At 41.2% G+C, this 24159-nt stretch overlaps 1 protein-coding gene across 3 annotated transcripts in view; it reads right to left on the minus strand.

The window, feature by feature from the left end:
- Positions 1-709: 709 nt before the first annotated feature.
- The window catches only part of usp53a (ubiquitin specific peptidase 53a), a 31054-nt gene continuing 7604 nt past the window's right edge, over positions 710-24159 (minus strand). Inside the window, exons 2-18 of one of the 3 annotated variants that reach the window (XM_085267077.1) lie at positions 24017-24058; positions 22465-23137; positions 21672-21764; positions 21337-21471; positions 19156-19266; positions 18225-18307; positions 17916-18000; positions 17272-17418; positions 15822-15971; positions 13805-13973; positions 12587-12733; positions 11218-11355; positions 7936-8695; positions 7079-7146; positions 3101-3167; positions 2275-2999; positions 710-2182 (exon numbers count right to left, since the gene is read on the minus strand). In XM_085267077.1, the coding sequence (XP_085123203.1) occupies positions 2106-2182; positions 2275-2999; positions 3101-3167; positions 7079-7146; positions 7936-8695; positions 11218-11355; positions 12587-12733; positions 13805-13973; positions 15822-15971; positions 17272-17418; positions 17916-18000; positions 18225-18307; positions 19156-19266; positions 21337-21471; positions 21672-21764; positions 22465-22608 (3099 nt within the window). In that variant the 5' untranslated portion in view covers positions 22609-23137; positions 24017-24058 and the 3' untranslated portion in view covers positions 710-2105. The remainder of the gene's footprint in view (positions 2183-2274; positions 3000-3100; positions 3168-7078; positions 7147-7935; positions 8696-11217; positions 11356-12586; positions 12734-13804; positions 13974-15821; positions 15972-17271; positions 17419-17915; positions 18001-18224; positions 18308-19155; positions 19267-21336; positions 21472-21671; positions 21765-22464; positions 23138-24016; positions 24059-24159) is intronic. The other 2 variants (XM_085267076.1, XM_085267078.1) reach the window with 2 other exon arrangements.

Genomic DNA, 24159 nt, shown 5'->3' on the forward strand with positions numbered 1-24159 from the left:
ATGTTACCCCTCCCTGAACCTGGTTCTGCTGGAGGTTTCTTTCTGTTAAAAAGGTGGGGGGTTTCTCCCCACTGTCGCCAAGTTCTTGTTCAAGTGGGATTGTTGGATTGTTTACAATATAAAATGATAAAATGCCTTGAGGAAAACTAAACTGAAATATTTGTACACCCATTACCTAATAAAAATGGGCAGTTGCTCTCTCTGATGCCTTTCGCTCTGTGAGAATTAAACCATACTGGTCACTGATGTATCTTGAGAGAGTTCTGTGCTTTGGTGAAAACTAGAGGGTTCCACAGAGGAGGGAAACTACAAAATTATTACAAAATGTTTTTAATAATATCAGTCCATGTGTGCTAAAGGGGGCACCTTGATAAAGCAAGGTAAAAAAAAACTTTTTTGTTTTATTAATTTGGAAATAGCGTTATTTAAAACACTTTAAAAATTGATTTCAATGGAAAAATCAAAATCATAAAACTGTATATTTGTAGTTGGGTAGCTGTTATATGATATGAAAAAGTGCATTCAAGACACACGACTGCAGGTGGCAGCAAAACCCCACATTTCCCACCAGCTGCCTTGCACAGCGACGTCCATGCTCCAGCCAAAAGGCAACATTTATCATCATGGAGAGTTTATTTGGATAATTTGATTTCTCCTCAAATCCCTGTTCTAAGCTTTGCTCCCCCGAAAGCAAGAGCTGACACGAAGATATGGTTAAGTAGAGCTGTTTATTTGACAACTGTTCAATAAAAATAAAATTAAAACGCTACAAAAATTCTTTAAAATCAAATTGTACAAACCATGGCTTCGATTTAATCTCGCCTCAACACAGAAAAATACAAAAGGCACTGCGTATTAGTCTGCTGAATATATATATATATAAAACATCTGAACCAAAAACAGTAAACCAGTGAAAGTCACAACACATTATTAGTAACTCCCTTCATAAAAAAAAAAAAAAAAAAAAAGCAAAAGCCATATCTGATCACCAGATGACACAATTAAATCATCTCGTGTCCTCCAAGTGCAGACGTGCTGCTCACAGAAGCTATCGAAGAATCAAGTGACCAAAATCCAAAGAAATTATTCTTCTAAAGAGAAAAATAACAGAACCAAGGAGTGTGAAAAGAAAAAAATAAACAAGGAAAACAGTGCAAAGACATACATATATATATTTTTTTTTTTTTTAAGGAAAAGAAAATTCCGTAAAGATGATGGGATATGTGCAGGTGTCAATGAGGAGTAAGGATCTGACGCAGGCTTCTACCAACAGGCAATCAATTTAACACATTGACCCATCACCTTTTAAACCCACTCCAACACCCCTCCCTCACTCTTGAACAGTTATTTTGGTATACCAAACCTCTCACGAGTGTCTGACAGAGGCAGAGAAGGAAGAAAGTCCAACGCTGGTTATTTGCACAAGTTCACGCGCAAACAAGGACCCGAGTCTGTTGGCTTTACGGATTGTGCAAAGATGTCTCATCAGCTAAAACCTAATGTGGATGTCGTGGAGATTCACATTCATACGGATCCTTGGGATCCATTTTTTAAGTCGTGCCAAAAGCATATCTAGAGATTTCTGACCACAACTGGAACCTTTCCTTCTAAAAACCCCTGACAGGCAGGTATAACTGACAGAATTGGGGCAGACACCTCAGTCATAACACTGAAAAGAGAATAGTTAAACAAATAAGGGCATTCCACAGGATGTGCAGGAAGAGTGCGACTAGGAGGCATAAACAAAGAAAGAAATCACTTCATCTGCTGTTTAGTAAGTTGGTTTTACGTGACACATTCTTTACCTTCCCAACCCCTCTGCGTCCACAAATCCAGCAAAATATTTTTAGGCATAATTCTGTTTGTACCTTTCTGCTGTGCAAATTCACTGTTCAAAGCTTTTTAGTAGCTAGAAAGCTAATTAAAGACACCTGACATTTTTTTTTTTTAGTACAATCTCTTTGGCATCCAGTTTCATGTCCAACTAGCTGTTATGACAAGTACAAGAGAAAATACCTCTCCACATACGAGTCAATCTGTAGCAGTCGCAGTGCTTAACAATTCCTGTTGGCATCCAGCCATCAGAATCATTCAGTCCATAAAAATCATAGGAAACCATGCTCATCAAGACCCTTCGGAGTAACTGGATTCCACTTCGCAAAAGTCTTAGGAGTGGAAATGCCTGGAAAAACAAAAGCCAGAGAATCAGTCAGAGATTTAAACCAAACAGGTGCATGTGAGGTCTTAATAAAAGTGCGCTGTGCTTTTGCATACCTGATTCTGTTCTGCTTTTGGAAGGTTCTAGTGTTTGAACATCTGTCAAAGGGTGCCCCCTCCCTTCGACATCGCTCTCCCCTGATGACGTATGGTCCTGTGCTCTCACGTACACAGCAGGCCTCTTGTGGTATTTGGCCCGGTAAGTATCTGTCATACAGTTATCCACTGAAAAGTAAGTGGTGGGAAGAACTCGATCTGTCAGAGTTTGAGAGTCTGTACCATCATCGTGTCTGGACTTTGGACTGGGTAACCTCTCGTCGCTCTCGCTGGCCGACAGATCGTTCCTCTCCTGGTCTGACGACCCCGACTTGGAGCTGGCATCTGATGAAAGCCTGTGCTCGGCAGGCGTCTCGATCCACCGCCGGAGGCTTGTGTGCGAGTGGGGAGACGAGCCATTTTTAGGTTCGCTTCGGGAGCTAAACCACTCTGGCACCTCTGGTGGTAAGGAGTGGATGCCAGATGGGTCTGTGCGACTGTTGCCAAAAGTCTTGAGAGGTAAAGGTAGAGGAAAGCTGTGAGACAGAGAGTCTGCAGGGCCAGAGCCATTCTCTTCTTGCTCCGAAAACTGTCCAACAAGGTCATCTGAGCTGTTCCACTCAGAGCTGCTGGTCTTTGCTAAGTAGGGAGGCACAGGGCTGCTGTCCACATTCTTCTCTCGCTCGTCGTCCAGGCCATTGTTCTTTTCCAAGATCCCGGGTGTGTACCGGAAGGCTCTTCTTCTGCTTGAGCGCAAAAACAGAAACATTTATATTTCACTTAAACTTGTGAAAAGTCAAGTGAAGCATTTCGCTAACAACGTGCACTTCTGAATAACCTTTTTTACCTTTGTAACAGCTGATCAGACAACATGTTGGACTCTTGGAGTTCAGGAGATTTTCTCCCTGGTTCATCTACACAAAAAAAAAATACATTTTCATCAGTACTTTATAACACAAGACCCTAATTTTGTAAAGTTATCACAAACAGATGGTCCAAAATAAGAGCCAGGTAGCATCTGTCACGGGTTTCCATTTGAATATTGCTACAATATCTACTTTATTTTTTTCCTGTCTCTCTCCTGCAGAGACATGTTATCTAACAGGGGTCATGGTAAGGCCTTTTGCCTGGTGCTGCGAGAGGAAGTATCAAAGCAGCTAGTCTGGCAGAGCGCCCTCAAGGCCCCAGTGTACCACTCTGACTGTCTGATCCAGCCAAAGAACATGGGCCCTCAAAGGGAATCTGGGTTCATATCCAGGCCTGTTAAGTTCGAGCCAACAGTCCTAATAAAACAATAAGGACCTTGATTGAACTCTAACTGGTTCATAAGTTCAGTCTAAAAACTAATGAATACAACAACAGACGAAAGTAACAGTCTTTTAACCTATAGGCCAAACATATCCCAGTGAGATGAGCCTGAGTTATGCTGCTAGTACTTGGGGCTGATGGTTGATTTTAGCCATGAGATCAGCACAAACACATGTTTAGAAGCAGGTCCCTGCACGGGGTCGGGTGTGGAGCTTTGCCAAGTTAGCTGGGCGTGTGTGATTTACTTGGCCTGCGCCAGACAACAGCTGACTAACAGGACAAGGAAGGGAGTGAGCGGCTGAGGACCATCTGTGATGTGTCAGCATACCCCCTCACCCCCACCCCCCACCGCTCTCTCAAAGCATTAGTGGCTAAATCCTTTGTGCTGGCATGCAATTACGCCGGGGTCAGACTCCAGACTTTACATACACTATTGCGTTTTTAAGCCGCTAAGACCATGCGACAATTCCCAATTTGATGCTGCTGCTGATTTGTGATGTTGGCAAGCAACCGTAACAATATCAGTCTTGATAACAAAAAGGGATGCAGTTGACGATGATTTTCTCTGTAGAAAATCCCCTCTCCGTCTTTAACGTCACGTGCAACAATGCAGAGAGAAAACTTGAACTTTAGCACGTAGCTGGTAAATCCTCCAGGTTCTGTGATTGATCTAATAACATTTCCAATTTTTCAACATAAACTTGAAAGTATGAATTAAAGTGCTTAAAAATGTGAACACCACAAAGAGAATGAGAAAGCATGAGAAAAAAATCAGTTTGAAAGAAAAGAAAAGGAGCTTTGAAAGTTTAAAACATTTAAACGAGGGTCATCAAGAACTGATCTGGTATCATTTTAATTTGCTGAAGTTTCGTTGACCTTTTTTGACTATTACAAAAAATAGAAAATAAATAGCACACAATGTAGCTTTAAGGCAGTCAAGTCATGATTCCAGCCTTGTGTTGTCTGATGTACTTAAAACATCTGGAACATCAATCAGAAGGGCATGCAGGTTTGCAACTCCAAGTTTCCAAGCAGGGAAACTGAACAAGAAATATCACATAAGTGAATCACAAAAAGTTGGGAAATGGCACGGCTTTTTTATGTTTCAGTGTAGCATGGTAATGGCACGGCAGTAGGTCAAAAGCCGTGGCGTACATGTGTACTCATTAGCATCATTCACTGGCTTGTTAAGTGGCATTAATGAGCCAAGCAAATGGCTCTTAACGTGCTACATCATGGACACAAATAAACAGCTATAAAAGATGTATGCAAACAGAATGTAGAAGGCATCCATGTAATGGTATAAAGGATGAAATTCAGTGACATTTAACCTTTTCTGATTGTCATGTCAGTTTGGGTTTTTTTTTAAACTAGATCAGAAAGCATCATAGTTGACTTTTGGCAACTATGATGATGATGACAAACAGCTGTAACAGCTTCAAAAGTGTATTTCTGTAGATAACTAGTGAGGTCTGCAGAAGCCAGTAAAGGAAAAGTGAGACAAACGCATCAGGTTCAAGTGTCCGTCCAATATGCTGGCAGGCGGGCAGGACGTACGATTTCACAGCATGTCAAAAGTTCTGTCATTAAGGTGGCAAAAAAGGCCCCGACTCGAATCTCTTTCCTAGTGCAACAAGCCATCAGAAGAACGAATATCTGCGGTAAAAATGTCAACAATGCTCCTCACAACTGCCCTCCCACACGAATGTGCTTTCCGAAAGGATTTTAGTCTTTAATGGACTAGTGGAACCTGCTCAGGCTTCTCTGAAACTGCAGCTCACGCCAGACTACCACCACTGAACTCGTGCCAAATTGACTCTGGACACATTTACTGCGGCTTGTCAATACAATTTGCAGGCAGCCAGGCGTAAATATCCCATACTGATTTCAAAAATAGCTACCAGAGAAGAGTCCTCAAAGGCCCTTTCAGGGGTTTTTTTGTTCTGTTTGTTTTTTTTTAAACAAGGTTGAGCTTTGACAGTTCACAAAGCAAAGACATTTGTGAACTACAAGACAGCTGTGGGTACTTTTGAAATATAACCAGGCCCTGTGAAACATTACAAACAAAAGAGAGGGAGAAGGATGAGTGGATGCAGCTTGATACAGATATAATCATAATTCCTTAACAGCCTGAATGAATAAATGAGAGGATCGATGAGTGCTTGTCCTAAAATTACTAGCAATAACTAAACTAAAGCAATACTACAGTTTGTTTGTTTTTTTACATTTTGCCAGATTAAAAACTGTGTATGCCACAGTAGTCTTTGCCTCCTTGCCAGGGCTTCAGTCACATGAATCTCTCTGCATGTGCTGATGCTCACAGACAAAAACAAGACCGGCGATGCTTCTGTTTCTCAACTTGCCACCCTTATGTTGTAGCTATATTTAACTCGGCAATGAACCTCAGATCATACCTGCATTTTCTTTTGGGAACTTGAAATAACTGCAGAGCTGTAAAACTGCATTTTATTTGAGCGGTGTTTGAATACCACCTTCTGACAGGTCCAGTCGTGGCATTTTCTGTCTGGCTGGGCACAGCTGGGTGGCCCCAACAAGCTCACTCATCTCCCCCTCCAATTCAGGATTAACTCAGGGTATTTCCATTGAGGGAATTAGCAAGGCATTTTTCATTTATAGTTTCTTTCGCTCCTTTTGCAGTGCTGATAGTGTGCATCAGCAAGCACATGCTAGATAAAGAATGTCAAGGGTGTCCAGGAGACAAGCCCCCTAGTGCTATTCGTGTCACCTTATCTCCCTCCCATCCTACCTAGAGGATAAAAAAAAATAAAAAAATACTGCAACTTCGCAACATGACTCATAGTTAAGACTCATCGTTTCTTTTTCCTTTTAAAACAGAAGTTCTGAGCTCTAAACCCGATTTTCACCCCAGATTTTGCATCCCTGTGAATCTAAAAGTTATTGTACTTCCTGTAGAAAGAAACCATTATTCACCGCAGTTAACAGTTGAAAAGGTCCTTGAGGTTTTTTTTCCCTCCCCCCTACCATTTTCCATTTGTTCTTCTATTCACTGAAGGACAGCCAATTAAATAAAATTAAACTGAGCCTGGCTAGTATTTTTCCACACCAAAATAACAGTGTTGAAGGTACAAAGCTTGTTCCCCACATGGGCTCATTCTTCCTTTGAGCTCATGTAATTTCACTAGGTGCTGCATAACATAAACTTTACTCAGGAAAAAAAGGTCAGGGCCAGTCAGTCTGGAACCAGAGCGCACACTTCCATACAGTATCCCTTCAATCAGGCTGTGACCTTAACACGACTGATAGAACAATAAATCAAGGAAACTGCAGCATACTATCTTAATGTTTCAGGTCCTTACAACACATGGAAGTCTATTGGGGAGAGGAAGTATCTTCAGTATCAGGGCGGAGCCTTTGTCAGAAACTGATGCTTTCATCTATTCCCCTCTAATGTGTGACGAAAAATGTACACACATCTGGAGATTTACTTGAATAACGACAAAATACTAATTTTTCACTTAAAGCAATAGTTACTTACTAATGGAAATTGTTGAGTACAGCACGTCACTCTTCAATTCATCACTTCTTCTCTGAGGAAAGTTATCCCTAAAACACAAAAAATATAGTTATTATTTGTTTTTTTTAAAAGAGCCACGAGCTCAGAGCAGATAAAGGTGGATAACAACGACTTTAGTTAGAATCTGAGTGCATAGTTGCATCTCCAAAGAGACAGTGCAGTAGCATGATTTGCATCCCAGTATGAACCCAGACATCTTATTGTAAGTGTTATGCTTTTATCTCCTCTTAGATCGATAAGATGTATTAGAGAATAAAAATAATACAATAAAAAAAAAAAATCACAATTTCACAGTTTTAGTGGCTTCAAGCTTTAACCCAAACCAGTCACAAAAACATCTTAAATCATGTTGAAGAATTAATAATTAAGGAGACTCTTTACTAGCGTACTGTCAACAGATATGCTTAAATAATGCACCAGCTTTTGAAGAAGTCAGCTATCTGAGGCTGCCCCTGCTGAGTACAGGAGTTGTCAGCTATATGGGATCATTATCTACAAACAAGCCCTGAACTACAAATACAACAAATGACAGCCCAGCAAAATAGGATTTGTGCATCTGCCTTGTGTGCATTTATTGTTAAATGAGACCTGCTATTCTTAGATCAGTTTGTTTGTAATGTTTTATTATTTAGAAATGGCAGCACTTCCGAGACTCGAGTCCTTAAATGAGTAGGCCACGAGATGACAAAGCGCCTCTATGATGCTGTCGTCATGCAGGAAATATTGTGTCAGCTTTTTTTTCCTCTGCATCATGCTTTGCAGTGCAGAGTTTTGGTGCGTCTGGGTGATGTAAACCCAAGTGGAAGGATCTGTTTTACCTCATCAGATGCAGCTCAGGTATGGGCCGGAGGTCCTTGGAAGAAATGTTCTCTACAACGGGCGAGTCGAGATTAGCTGAGCCATTGCTCAGTCTATCACTGCTCTCATATCCAGATTCAGTTCTCTGAATCTTCCAGTTGTCACTGCGCACTTTAAGAGTTGCTGAGCCCTTTGCTCTGTCTTTGTCAGTGTGGCCCCCGCGGCTGTCCGAGTCCAGAGAGCTTCGGCTGCCACCTATTTCGTGCTTCTGCTCGTCCTCGTAGATGGTCATCAGGCTCTTTGGCTTACGTTCTTCCCGGCCTCCCCACAGATAATCTCGATCACGTGAGGGCGACTGACTATTGGGTCTCGTCTGGGGGCTGTGCTGCCTTCGTTCGTGACTTACATTCCCGCTACTTAATACGCTGTCTACATTTAGCGCTTCCCGTATTGGCTTCCAAGCTCGACCGGGCCTGCTGCGGCCGTTCTCTATATTTCCAGAAAGCCCTCTGGAGTCTTGGCTGCTGTCTGTATCGTATCCATTTGAGATCTGATCTAGTCTCCGCCTGTTATGACGACTAGTTACAATGGGCACATCAGGTAGCACTTGGTGCCTTAAACGAGAATTTTCATTGGAAGACCGGCCCCCAAGCTGCGGTGTTCGCTCAGTCCGAGTGGGACCTTTTCCTTGGCTGCTGTACAGTCGAGTCTCCAGGTACTGCTTGAAGCCATTCTCTGGAGGTGAAGCTGAGCGGGAGTAGGTCCTGTCGTGAGCTGGGTCTGAGAGAGAGAGAGCGAGAAAAAAAATTCATGCAAGAGCTTAAACTAATATATCTGTAGAGCATATTTATTAGAATTTTTTCGACTGGCATGTTGCAGGAACGATATTACAAAAGGAAAGTGTCATAAATCTCATTGCAAAAGGTAAAAATTGACTTAAACTGGCACTTCCACACAATAAGACAGGGCTGTGTTAAGAAAACAGCAGGCTAGGTGGAGAGTGAAGGAAGGGCATGATGACAATGGAGTTTCTGACATTTATGTCTGCAGCAGGCAGGAAAGTGTAAATTACAACCACAAGGAGTCGAGTTTCTTCCATGCTGTGTGCACAGAGGGCAGCCAGCTATCACATGGACACAGACATCCATGCAGATATCGATGTCACCGGTGTGTTCCTACATAGAGTCTGGCCCATAAAGTTTTGGACAATGATACATTTTTTTTTTATAAATTTGCATCTTTATATATCTACAGAACACTTTCAGACAATCAGACTGAACTCCACCGTCACTGACTTTCAATTTGAATTCAAGTGGTTCGACAAAGTATTGCATTAACTGTTTAGGAATTACAATAATTTTTGTAAACAGTCTCCTAGTATCTCTATCAAGAAGCATTTGCGTGCTTCCTATCATTCTGGCTGTAAACTTGACAGCTCGAAAAGTTTAGAATAAATTTTGAGAAAACATTTTAGGGGTGTCGAGTGGAGTCATGTTAATAATCCATTAAAATTTGTCTTGCATCCACTGAGGTCTTCAAGGACAACATAATTTATTGGTCGAAAATGGACAACAAAAACCTTACAACTCAGAAACTATGAATCCTACAAGTGTGCGTTGTATTGTTAACATATGCAAAGATCTTTATACAAATTTAAAAGATGTGACTTTGGACCTCTGGCCTGTCCTTCAAGGGCAATAGATGGATGTGAAAGTCACAGTGACAATAGTGCTGTATGTCTCTTATTGTTTGCATTAACATATAGACATATGGGAATTCTAAATGCCACATTATTTTGGACCTTAGGCCACTTCTTCAAGGTCAGGTAGGGTCAAACTTTCATTAAATGGATTCTAAATATCACATTTAGTTTGAATCCAAATATCATGTCACTTTTAACCTTTAACATCAGTTTTATATTTCACATTTGTCTTTCTTTCAAGTTGATCCCAAATGTGTTTTTACTGTACTTTTAAAAAGAACACAAAAAAGAAAATAAGTATATACAAAATACAATACTATTACCTTAAAATTAAATGCTGCCCAGAGAGTGAGCAGCCTTGGCGGAGGTTTGCGCTCTCTGAATACTTCTTGTTATTGGGCTGGATTACAAATTTTTCATGTTTTCCTTTCACAACGTTGATACTTAAGTCTTCTCCTACATTTTTAAGCAAAATCTGGTACTTTTTACATAAAACAAAAACTAGTGTCATGCAAATTTAGATTGCAAGGATCATCTGTTAAATGCATTCCCCTAACCTAAAGCTGGCAGCTAAAGGCTCCCTGCCTTGTACGGGAGTCATCATCTAAATGACGGGTAAACCTGATCCTTTTTTCAGCGTACAAAAATGAAATTTTATTCTTCACATAAAACTGTCATTCTTGGGAATAAGCCTGCAAGAGATGGAGTCCCCTGCTTTGGATTTTGCTGACTGTGTGGCACAGTTAAATCACTTTAAACAGAGCTGTCTACAGTTTTGCTCACATATACACCACGATACCGGCCTGTTTTAAAAATTTTCTGCTGCCACCTCAATAATGTCAAATGTACACATGACTGTGAATCATTTTGGGAGAAGGGCAAGATGTTTAAATCTATACGGTTAAAGATCATGGAAAAATTCCTCAGGCTACTGAGGAAGTTGATTGAGCTTTTCCTGTTTCGTATCGTCGAGAGTCTGAGAATGAGCTATGATACGGTTAATTTATACTTCTTAGATTAACCGTAGTGTCACCTCTAGAATCGCCATTCATCACAACAATGACACTAGGCTGCCTTAACCTGGTGCATTTATTCATAAAGGGATGCAAGCTCTGTGCTAACACAGGCTACCGCTGTTGTCATGGTGGATTTGGTGTATTATATTGTGCTTGATAATCCCCCCCCACACACTGACACTTAATGAAAGCAATGATATGCTGAAGGAGTATTAAAGTAACCTATATTAATCAGCATACTCATTAAGGCACACTGACTTAATTTGTGAGAAAAGTTTGTGCAGAAATACATTTTGGAATCAAACTTAAACCTTAGAATAAAAAAAATGAAAAAATTAAAATCAGCATTTGTTGCTCTTTGGTTTGATCTGCTTAGTTTCTGGTGTGTTTAATAATATTGGTGAAGACTACAGGACTACAGGGATCAAGGCAGGCACCAACAGACGTCAGCACCTAATCCCCTTTCTAACACATTGCTCCCAAACAGAGGGTGATATAAGGGAGGGGGAAGGCTGGGCTTTTGTAAAGCAACACCTGGCAATTCTGTGTATGTGCAGTTTTGCAGTCTGTATAGAGCAACCCACCTCTGTAGCGTGACTCCACCCTGTGTTGACCAGTCCTATCAGGCTCTCTTCGGGGTGAATGCGCCCTACGCATCTCTCCTGCTTTCTGGGCAACTTCTCGAGAAATCTCCCTAAGGCGGCTCTTGTGATTGCTTTTCACTAAGAAACAAGAAAAGACAAGAAAGGTATTTGAGACATTTTTTCCCCCTCACTGTGTGACGAGGTTATATAGCCAGCACTTGAATAACGCTGACCCTTAAAAGAAATAAAAATAAAGTAGCGACGGGGCATTTGCTGAATCAGGTGGAGATTCCCACCATTAAAGTATTTTTATCCCCGTGTGCATAGATACATCTATCACCGCTACATCCTTTTCCTTGTCGCTCTTCGTCCCCGGCACCCCCGAGGCACTGAGCAGCTGCTGAGTGTGTAGACACAGGCGAACTTTACGGCACATTGCTGTGCTGATGGGAGAGGAAAGGCAGCGGGGAGGAAACACAGCCATGCAGAGGCTGGCGCTGCATCTCTGGCCCCACACTTTCTTTAAAGCAACGATTGGTCCTGGAATAATGCTGTTAACCATGTGAGATTTTAAAAGGAAGCGAGCGAGGACGAGGTGGCATCTCAGAAAAACAGAACAAAAAGGAAACAAAACATTCATATCATTCCAGATTTTTTTATTCGTTTAATAAAAAGAAAAGAAAAAAAAAAAAAAGCGGCGGATGTTTTTGAGATTCCACACGATGAATCAGTTTGATAAATTTGACTCTGCTACTCCTTAAAACTGCAGCAGCTGCTGACATTTCATTGTCTTGCAGCATCCCCTCCCATAGTGATCTGTTCAAGGACACGAACAACTTCATACCAGCAGAATGTACAAGGATATCAAAGAAGACGCCGTTAAATCGCATAAATAACTCCTCTTCTCAATTCACTCTCCCCTCTGCTTGCAATTAAGCATGTGCATAATGACCTCTCTCTCTCCTCACTAAGGGTCTCTAATCCCTTCTGTATTACTAGCATGGCCAGATTTAGTTTCGGAGCAAAGACATTTAATTATCTCTTCCGCTAGCTGCTGTTCCAGATCTGTGCTTGTCACCACTCTCCGAGGACAAAATATTTATGAATTAAGGAGTCTTTTCAAGGCTGAAAAACTGCCACACAACATGACTCACCTCTCTGTTTGCATCTCTTCTTATTCACATCAAAACATTTGTGTGTAAACCATAAACTAGGTTTACACAGGTTACATAGCAAAGTGTAGCAGTTTGTAGCAGGTTGGTTTGCGCTGCTAATAATTTGATTTAATTTGTAATAGAGGCAAAAATGAAATTAAAAAAAAAAAAAAAAAAAGCTGCTTAATCCCTCCATATTCGTTCCCCCCCTTTACCTGTTCCCCGTCCTCCACTGGTCTGAGTGCTGCCCCTGCTGAGGATTGAAGGGGTTTTCTTGAAAAGATCCTGGCCCAGCAGAGCATTCAGGTTCTCTCTGGTGAGGTCCAGTTTTCTGGGGGAGACTGAAACTTGGGACTCAGTGACTAGAAAGAAAGGAAAAATGTTTTAAAGGTAAGGCCATGCATGTAGGCGTGTCCTTCCCATGAAGAAAAAAAAAAATCCTGTTGAGTGAAGATCAATAAAATTAAAAAAAAAACTAATTTTACCTGAAACTACAACACAGAATTCAATTACAAGATCCACACTGTGTACTACTTCTTGATTTTTGGAGGATGATCCAGTTTAGTTGGGCGCCCTGTCAGCTCTGACGGACAGTGAGCGCTTGCCACAGCCTGGACCTGGGGCACAGCCAGCGTGGAGGGCTGGAGGAGGGTCTTTAAAAGGGATAAAAACCTCCCCAACCACACAAATCCAGGGATATGTAATCCCAACAGGAGAGATGTTCAGCTGTTCACATCAGCAGCGGCAAAGGCAAACAGTGCATTTGATTTGGGAGGTTTTTTTCCTTATTTTTCCCCCCCGACTTCTGATTTAAATTTTACATTTTAATTTTGTTACTTTAATGTACTCGGAGGGAGTATGGAAATTTTTCAACTAAACAGCCGGCTGTGTGAGAATTTTAAGTAGTAAAAAAAAATTTAAAAATACATTTCCATGAAAGATTTAGTGCTCAACTCAAGCTAAAGGTTTACAGAGGCAAATAAGCCACACTTCAAACCCCACAGCAAACATTCACCTCAAACTTGAGACTACATTTGCATTTCAAAACAAACCACTCGGAAAACTTTGGCTACACTTTGCCATTCGACCAGGCGGTAGTAGTAACATTCAGATTTTCTTTTTCTTGGCCTCCAACACTGCACTAAAAAGACAGGCATCTGCACCAATCAGCTTCACTTTAATGGCTGCTTGTTTTTTTTTAATGGTGGGACATTATAATCAAATGGGCCATTTGGGATGTGACACCACATAATGAATGCTGAGAAAAAGACAGTTGGAATATCAAAGAGAAACACACAGGGGAGTTTGGATGGTGTCATTTCCACAAAAAGACACTCAATCAACAACATCATCACACCTGATATAAAACTGCTATGACGAGGCTTTTAAATGCCAGCATGATGACCTCTGAGGTTATTTTTAAAACATCGTACCTTGCGCTTCTCCATTAACGGGGTTCTTGCTGTGGGACTGGCTGCTGTTTTGTTTTGAGGCATCTTCTGTGGCGATAGCGCTCCCATTTTGATTGGCATAAAAAAGAAGAAGAGGCTGGAAGTGACCTTTGATACATTTACTGACGACATCTTTCCACCGGGAGCCGATCTGCACCAGGAAACAAAGAAGAAAAGAAGAAAAAAGCAGGGTCAATTAACACATTTTAGCATACCGTATAATACTATACCTTCATGTGTGATAGCACAAAGTGAACCAACATGCATTCAAGGGTATAAATATATATAAAATTCACATGCAACTTCAGACTATGTGTGACAAAATGGGGTGTAGCTTTAATTTGTGAGTGAATATAACACACTAAGGCCAAAGCACACAATCACATTAGCAAAGCTGTGTAAGGTGCGCGTCTCTCCACAAAGGTACCACAAAGGCAGGCTGCAGGCTAACAGATGCTTCTGTGCTCCTTAATTAAGCAAATGACGGGGGTAGAGGGAGGGGGGAGAAAGAGAAAGCAGGTGTGGAAGAGATGGCAAAACAAGGTAAAGAGCAACCAATTCAAAGGAACACAGACAGAGGGGGAAAGGATTTTGACTTGGGGAATGTGCACATATACAATATAGAGGAGGAAGACAAGCCGTGATTGACAAAGCATGTTAGATCAAGGCAAAACAGAGACACATCTGTGTGATTTTTGGATCCTCTTTTCAATGGTGAGGCACAACATTTTTTATCTGAAAGGGCCAAAGACATGTTAAGGGTTAAGACTCTTGGCCAAATCTGCCTTTCTGTTACAGCTTTTTCTCTTAAAGTCTATTTTTTTGCCCTCCAGTTTTCAGAAAATCTTTAAATGAATGTTAAAGCAGATATATCTGTGAGCTTCAAAACAATCTCCAACCTCTTCAGCTAAAACCAGTAAAGCTTTATCTGTTGCTAATGTTACATATCATTTACCACTAGTGCATTAACATCGGCCATGTTCTGATTAATGCAAGTGTCTTTAAGCTACCCATGACCCACCATCCGATCAGAACAGCTAGTGAGTTACTGCACTTAGGATTTTGTGCAATTTTATTTCATGCAATGGAAACACAGTAATTGGGCTACACTGCAGCAGTCATTAAGGGGCTGGGACTTGGGGAGTCACAGAAACACTGGCAAGTTTCATTCCAGGTATGGACTTGGCAGGCGCAGAGTACTCTAGCTCCTCCATCTCAGTTGGGAGGGGTTGCACACGCAGCACAAGCTGCTGATGGATTGACACAGAGCCAGCCGGCCGCTGCACCACAGTCCCCGTGAAAATTGTGAGGATGTGAGACAGAAGGCATGCTTGCATGTACACACCATGAAAATAAATCCAACATTAACGGGAAAAAACAACTAAAGGATGATAGGATTCAAAAGTGAGTGTGCACAAACAAACTACCAGAACACAGACACACAAAACCCACTTTCTACATCATGCACACTACACATTGTAACGCAGCATTGTCACATCTCCTTAAACTTTACCCAGCTTCATAAAAAAAAATAAAAACGTCTTTATTAGCTATCTGTGCTTTACTACTGCAGTGCTCTGAGACTACAGAGTAGAGTGTTTGCAGTAGAAATCAGGCAGGAAGTTGGGAGTTTGGCTGACTCCTCGCTGCCATAAAGGCTCATCAAACCAGAGGCTCATGAAGCGCAATCAATGTGGTCCTTATTGGACAATAAAAAGTCTTTGTAACAGAGATAAGAGACTGAACATTCGGTCTCGTCTGTAGCAGCTTCTGCTTATCTGTTCAGTGATAACATGAATCCCAAACTCGGATTTTTTTCTTCTTTAGAAAAAGCTTGCACTAATTCTATTCTAACATCTAAAAATACCACAAGGAAGGAAAAAAAAAAGACTTTTCATATGTGTGCTGTACAACTTCCTTGCTATTATAATAAATATGTTTCTTATTTTCACATGTGACTCATTTAACATGACTTGAGCACTAGTGCACGCTCTCTCACCTCTTTGACTGTTGCGTCATCAAAGAAGACCCATTTGGCAGATTTGGTGTGGAAGGTGAAGGCACAGTAGTGACGGCTGGAGTAGCAGATCATTCCCACGAGCATCAGCTCTCCCTTTTTGGCATGCTCATCTGTCACCCTGTAGAAGAGCTGTGTATACACACACACACACACACACACACACACACACACACAAATGCATCAATTACACAGTTAAATCACCACCAAAGTAAGTTGGAAGGCAGCTAAATGATGCAGAGAGCTAGCAGCGTCAGTTACTCCATTTGTTTACAGATTAAGGTCTGAGGGAATGAACTAGCATTGATTCGGTAATCAGTACAAGTAAAGGCTGGTTTGAATCACTGCAGGGGCAGCATATCTTTCCATCCTGGCTACAGGGGTAACCTAGTACTATGCTGTGTTATTTTCAAATGATACAAAGTGTGACTTGTTTGTCCCTCCCATGATTCTTGTACAGCCAGTTCTCCGGCTCTCACTCACTCACACAAACAATGGATTTCAAAGCAAATGATGGTGGCAGTAAGCTCCCTTTTAACGCCCAATAAAGTCACATGAAATGTGACTCCCCAATGAATAAAAGCCTTTGTGGCACATTAGCGGGTGGGTGAGACTGAAAATTCTTCCCATGTCCTAATTTTGTCTGAGTCGTAAAACGAGTGGCTGAAACGCTTCAATCCAAAATAAAAAGATAAATAAATAAATCAAAGTTATGTAAGGTGTAATTCGTATGAGCACGTCCTCACATCAACTCCACTGATCGACTCTGGCTTGTGGAACTCATCCACGTGTGTTGGATGTAAACACTAACAAGCACATATTAAGTAATGTGTCACTATAGTTTATGTTTACTGTGAACATGGCTGAAAATGATCTATGTACATAAACAGAAAGCAGACTTTTATGAGAAAAAAAAGACAACATCACTCCAGCTGTGCATACTTGTGATTAAGAATATATGAATATAAATTAAAAAACATAAAAACAAAAACAAAGTTGTGCTGAACCCCCCCATCTCAGTGGTATCCATTTAGTTGACATGTTCGCTTAGGAAGGGATCCACGCACACACACAGACACACAAAGATGAGAGGAGGGGCTTTTTGACAAGCTGACCAAGGCCAGCAGGGGCTTTTTGATCAGTGGCATGGGCCAACTGGGCATTGGGAGTTGACGGCTTACGCAACTACCCCGATTTACAGAGAAATAAATCCCTACTTTATTTCCCACATATGTTGAATTGCACAAAAAAAAAAAAAACAACAACAACAACATCAAAACAGCAGGGCAAGAGGCACTGCTTGTGTAACAGTTGTATAAATAATAATTCACAAATATACTGACACATTCAATAAAATCTCTGAATACTCAGATTAATCCAGTAAAACGTCATAATGTGTAGGATATAGAAACTAATGCATGAGATTGCTCACCGAGGAAAGATTGAGAACAGGCCCTAGTGAGCGGATAACATCCTCAGTGAGGTCCGACTGGTCGGAGTCCCACACAAAGCCTATGGTGACAATTTCTGGGGAGTTCATGAGGACTCGTCTGATCCTGATCTTCTGGCCACAGTTGCTCTGGCAAAAAGAGAGAGAGACGCATAGATAAAGACAACAAAAACAAGTTCAGCTGGTTAGAAAGTAGCCTACGACCACAAAAAGCCCCCAAGAAAATGTACTAATTGGAAAGAGTGCCCTTAAATCACACATTTTACTGAAAAAAATGATTAATTTTGCTGGTTAAATAAGGCAAGATAAGATTTTTTTTTGTACTAGAAGGTTTGTAATTTAAATGCTATCGAGTTACACGCAACCAGTTTGAGCCAAAGAATCATGGCATCTGGCCAAATGTGTCAAACGATGCTAAGACTGAATAATGTTGACATTTTAACTTTCTTATAATCTTTCTCACACTTCAGTAATGGCCAATTTATGAAATATGATATGTACTGGGTGTACTAAGTAGCAGCGAGGCCAGTCAACAAAGTTGATGTTTTCCAGATTGCTCTTTCACGCAACATCAATGTCATTTTTGGGTGTAAATGCTTCAGTAAAACTCTGGAAGGGTCACTTACTGGACAGTTACGAAGGTCCCCAATCGTACTCGCTGCTTTTAACACGTCCCCAAAAGACTCATCTCTCCGCTGAGGCGTCTGTTGACTGAGAAAGAAGGCAGTGTAAACAGCACATTGTCAGCAGAACTATAGGAAAGAACAAGCAGAGACAAATAAAGATAAGGCACGCTCAGAGACAAACACACTTTTGAAATGCCGCAGTCAGCAAAAGAAATCAGAGTTCTGACCTTGTGATAATTGAAAGAGAGTGTGGAGCAAGACAAATGACAAAAGGGTGCTAAAGGAGGTTACATACTGTCTTTGGCTTACCAGAGTGCGGTGGTGGAGACATAATGCACCAGCTCTGTAAACGGCAGTGGGTCAGAAGATGCCCCACAGCTACGGCACACACACTGCAGAAGAGAGAGGAGAGAGTGACCAACGTGGGCGACAAACAAAAGGATAGAAGTTACCAACAAATTAACGAAATAATAAGTGCACATGTGATTTCGCAAACGTAAGCACTGCATATGACTGGTTAGCATATCAGAGAGTCACTTTCCAGAAATGGGACAAAACCAGTTCTTTGATTTTTGGCTTATTTCCCTGTGATCACATATAAACTCCGAGCTCTCCAGTATCCTTTTAAGTCAGACAACTGACATTATCAGGCGTACGATTTCAGGCCTCTGTTTGAGGGAGGCAATGCTCATTTGGGCCTTTATAATATTTGCAGGATAGGGTGCCCTGAAGTCGAGGTGGAACCAAATCCACCGACTCTGCTCCTGAGGGATTTAGTCCAAAGGCGTATTATTTGTTAGATTCACAGATAGAACTGGTTCGGGACAGAGACAGTGATGGGCATCAGAGCCACGGGGAAGAGTCTTGTGTTTGTGTGTTTGTGTGTCTGTGTTGCGCCGAGGTGGAATTTATGTGTACTCTCCTGACCAGAAACACCCTCTATATTTCACTGGGGGCGAGCCAGTATCAAAACATGACTGATTGGATTTCTATTGTCTCAGACGGTGATTAATACCTGTGTGCGCATGTCGCTTAATCCTAACACTGTCTAGTGTGTCTGGCTTTTCCACTCAACACAGTAGAGACTGTGCAAACAAAGATTAAACAAACTAAAACATACACACACACAAAGTGAAGACACAAAATTAATATAACCAACTCGTGCTTAGATAAGCCAGAATAAACAAGCAAGCTTCCAGGGAATATAATATTTATTATTACTTCCTAGCCTCTTACTGACCTGTTCATAAAGTGACATGGCGAACTTCTGATGTGTGATGCAAGAGTTTGAAGTGCAGGCATCTGTCTCCTCAGGCACAATGTGCAGGTGGATCCTCTCCAGTATGTTTTCCTGTGACAGGACAGGAAAACTGTCAGGTATGGGGCTGGTGGTGGTGAGGGGGAACATTCCACACAGCCTATAGTTTCTCTCCAATTCAGCGATTTCCAAGACAAAGATTGCAGTGTAATAAAATATACGGCCCATATTATACAGAAACTTCAATTTTAGCAGTCGTGTTGTAAACCTTGCAGCAGAAGGAGCACGTTAAAAGAAGAAGCTCCACTCCGTTTTAGCTCCTTCCTGGTTCTAACGCTTGTGAGTTTATGAAATATTAAGGCTGTGAGGTAGGCCTGCAAAGGTTACAGGCTATACTTCACAGGCTGTTAATCTGACACTAGCCAACTCCTCACATAAATTCTCTGCCAGCACACTGCTGCCAATGCTTTAGAGAGAAAACGCTCAAGGGCAAAGATCTGCGCGGTATTAAGAAATGGTACGTCCACATGAGACAAAGAAAACTTTGGAATTTCAGTTTAACAATCCCTCTTCTGAAAAAGCAGGGACATGATTTAAAACGTAGATAAAAATCTGCAGATCATTTAAATGATGTAAAGCAGTCAAATGCAAAACATCAAACGTTGTAACTATGAAAACATGAAAATATTTTGAATAAGATACCAACAGTTCAGATAGAGCATCGTATCTTTTAACAACACCCTGTACATGTTTGGGAACTAAGGAGAGCAACTGCTGTAGCAGATGAAAGCCAAGGGGAAAAAAAGAAAAACCAAGAAGGGGGTTTTGCATTTTGGCTTGACACTGGCTTTAAGCTTCTAAAGAGTTCAGGGCCTCCTTTGTCTTTCCGTTTCATAACGTACCAAATATTTTTAATGGGAACATGTTTGGCCTCAAGACAAGCCACTCTATTAACCAGACTCTTTTACCACTAGAAAAAGCACAAGTGGTGGTTTTTGTGCTGCTGAAATAAGTTAACGAGTCTCTGAGAAAGACGTCTGGATGGCAGCATGTTATATTTCATTAGTATGTGCACTGATGACCCCCGTGTGATCACAGATGCTGACTAACTCTGAAGCCCAACAATCATCCTTTTTAGTCCTCATAATGCATCCATAAAAATATTTTTAAATTAGAGAAATTTATTGGAATTCTCAAAAACTTTTAATTACTTACACAAAAGTGGACATACTCCTTTACATATCTACTTCTGTAAGTGTTTCTGGGATCTCCCCCCCTCAGCCAGCCAACTTTGTAGTTAGTTGAAATACAAAATAGCAGGTAGAACATCTCGTAACGGAATAGTTTGCCAACTATTTTTCAGACAACTGCCCATGTGCCATTTTTTCTTAACTATTCATATAGTTTATATGGTTTTCTACATAACACCTCATCATGTGGTAGGTTGATCTGTAACTTATAGGAGAAGCAAAGTGACAAAAATCACACTTGTACAGCCCAATGTGCACGAGTACACTCATCCCACCGTTGTATTCGCCAGAAGTTAGATTCCCTCTTTTGTTTATTCCATTTCTGTGTAATTGCACTTCCTAAATAGATAAACAACCGTTGCGTGGGGAGGGGAACAAAAAAATAAATAAATCAGGATACATCTGTGCCATTTTGGTGTACAGTTTACAGGCACAAGATATCAACATTGTAAGAGAAAAAATTCACTAACCAAACGTGATTGACAAAGTAAAACTTTTTAAACAAATTAAAAGCAGGGTAACAGGACCTTTCCTTTTTGGCTGGAGTCATAGTAAAACTGGGACAAAAATAATTAGACTAGTTGAAAATATTTTTTTAAAGTGGTAAAAGAGCAGAAAAACTGAAAGCAATATGCTAGAACGATAAAGACCATATGAAAGTGATTCTTCAAAAGCTCATGTGCCATACTATGGCAGCAGATAAAAAAAGCGGTTCAAACACAACTCTGGTACTTATATAAGCTGTCATGATGATATTCAGCGCCTATGTGGCTGGGGTTGATGGGAGGGACAGAAGCTGTTTCAGTGACCTCGCCGAACAGTTTCATGGCAGTGCTTCGCTTGAGCTGTGCGGCAGGATAACACACAAACATACACGAATCCCTCCCGCCATAGTGTTGCCACAGGAACTTACAAAGCACTCTGCGGCATCATCCATGAAGCCCAGCTGGAAGCGCTGCTCGTCCTTAAAGGTCTCCGCCAAGGCGTGACGCAGGTTGTCAGAGGGCAGGGCTCGCTCCCGACTGTGCTGGAACTGGGTGAAAATACCCTGAAGAAGAGAGCAAGAACTTGTTTACACCCTGACAACGGCATATTGTGTTTACAGAAAGCATTTGTGTCACATTTACCGCTCAATGCACAGTCTGAATATGAGAGCAGATGCTCTACACATTCATGCTGACAAACAGGAGCTGCACGGTTACTTTAAAGTGTCAGCTCTTATTAAATAGGCTTATGATCGCATCTTACCTTTAATGCACAAAAAATGCACGACTCTCCCAGACAGAAGTGTCCAGGCAGCTGCCTCAAGCTGCGTCTGAAGATGTCCAGATGCCATAGTACCTACACAAGGGATAGAGCAGAAGCTCGTGAGGCTGCCCTTACACCATAAGATGTTGGGCATATCTCTTACTTACAAGATAAAGCAGTCAAGCAAACACATTCATATGCACTTCAAATATATAGATTTTCTGTACCAATCTGCCTATTTACAAAATAATCATTAAGAAAAGATTCACATTTTTCCCCCATTATGAAACTTAACATCTTTTTAGTTGCTCATAACATGCAGGCATGCTACAATAATAAACTCTCCAAGGTCATAACAACGAGGAGTGGGTGAGAGAACAACTCCCTCACAGAAACAAAGCCGAAAGTAATGATCATCTTCGACCAGCTCATCGGTTGTCTCACACACCCTCTGAGTAAGACCGTCCGATGCTGACCTCACTGCGCGTTGGCTGATATAATGAACTAACTCACCAGCCAGTACCCCACAAGAAAAAAAACAAAACTAACCATCCAGAATGAATAAATAGCTTGGAAGCTCTGACAAATACAGACAGTGACTAAGCTTTGCAATTTCCAAATGAATAATGGTTATTTTTTCAAGAGGGTGGAACATGTTCCCAGAGGGGGGCTGCAATAAATAAAGTTATACAAGCAGCAAATAAATTGAAGAAGTTTGGAGGACCGGTTAGAAGCAGTGACTGCCATTTTTGTGCAGTTTTTACATAAAAATGTTCATGAGGTGTCAACAAACCTGCACAGCACTGTTGAGGAAACAGCTGTTCTGGCCAGGCTCGTTGAGCAGTCCTTTGGTGGGGGCCAGAGACAGCATGCTCCCCGGCTGGTAGGATTTCCCCAGATTGCCCCCTGGCTTCCTGAAGAACTTGACCCATGCCATTGGTTAGTAGGGTTGCCTTAGTACAGGTGAAATAGTCAGATGACACGGTGGGTGGATGCTTAGATCAGATCCCCGGAGCCCTGAAGAAGCAGCTGTCCAACAGTCTGAAGCTAAGTTATTCCACAAGCTGCAGCGGCTGCTCTGCTATACATGGGAGTCCAGTCTATGTCTGCAGCTCAAGGAAAAGGTCCTTATATCGTGCCAATTACTTAAAAATCTTCTGTATTAAAAATTGAAAAATAAACACACATGTGCGCACAAACGCACACATACACACACAAAAAAAAATTACAATCCAACTCTTCTTTTTGGCCGGCCTTTGTTAACCAGTGATCTAATATGATGCATTCTCAACACGAAGGGACGCATTTCAAACATCTTGTGCTGTTTGTGGTCAAAACTTCATAACAGCTTCAGAACAAATTGTTGACACCTATAAGAAACTCCTGCCACATGGTCCAGGCGACTCTTCCCTTGTTCCCGCTCAGAAGTTCACACGTCGAAAGGTTAGACAGCAAACACGACCGGGCTGTGTAAGAAAAAACAAAAAGAGAACTAGATTTAAAAACACGTTAACAGCTAAAGTGGTTTGCTGCTTTTTATCCATTATGCCTTGCTGCTTTAACATACATTTAACACTACTGCACTGGATGAGTGATTCAAAACAATACCACAGGAAGTCACATGTGAAATTTCAGTCGTGTACCTCCAAATTGAGGTCAAACCTGACTGTTTATACATGTCAGGAAAGCTTATATATTAACTTTTACAGCCACCCTTTGCACTGGAGGCGTGTCAAACTAAAGATGGCACTAACTTTGGTTTCACATTAACATTCAGACAAATTTATTATTTCCTAAACAATACAGACAGAGAGCCAACACACACGTAGGAGTTACAGCTCACTAGGCTGCAGCCTGTACTTCATTTAAAAGGCAGAAAAATTAAGAATTATGAATTTTCAAATTTTCTACAGTATAGACAAAAGAAAGACACTTAAAAGAAAAAGAAAAAAGGGAGGGGCGATGGTGACAATTGTGCAAAGAGCTATCATCAGACAGGAAGCGAGCTTAGAGGAAACACTGGATTTTTTTCCCCCCCTCTAATACTGACGCAGAACATCACTTCCCCAGTATGTATCACTTTCACTGGAGGGGATTAACTCTTGTCAGTATCAGTTAATTGGTTAATGTTTCATCCAATTAATAATCCAACATCATATTAAATAGAAAAAAATAAGGGACCAGAATCCAAAGCAACAGATCAGTTTAATTTGCCATCTTGTTACTGGACTTTAATTAAGGTCCTCAATTTACACGGTAATTTGAAACCAGAAAACTACTTCCCTTTCTCTACTCAACACAATCGAACAATAGTTAAAAGACCCATCTGAATAAATTCTGCGTACTTCTCTACTTCTGACTTCTCACTATGGGATGCAGTGGTACCTCTGTTGAAATAGAAGCATACAAAGATTGTGGCATTATTTGCAAACACCAATCACAACTTTCACTTTATAAATGCTAAAAATACATATGGGGAGAGAGGCCT

Source organism: Mchenga conophoros, linkage group LG3 (genome assembly GCF_057382185.1).
Source record: "Mchenga conophoros isolate Kocher_MC1m ecotype Shallow Benthic linkage group LG3, M_conophoros_male_GT1.1, whole genome shotgun sequence".
Classification (NCBI taxonomy): Eukaryota; Metazoa; Chordata; class Actinopteri; order Cichliformes; family Cichlidae; genus Mchenga; species Mchenga conophoros.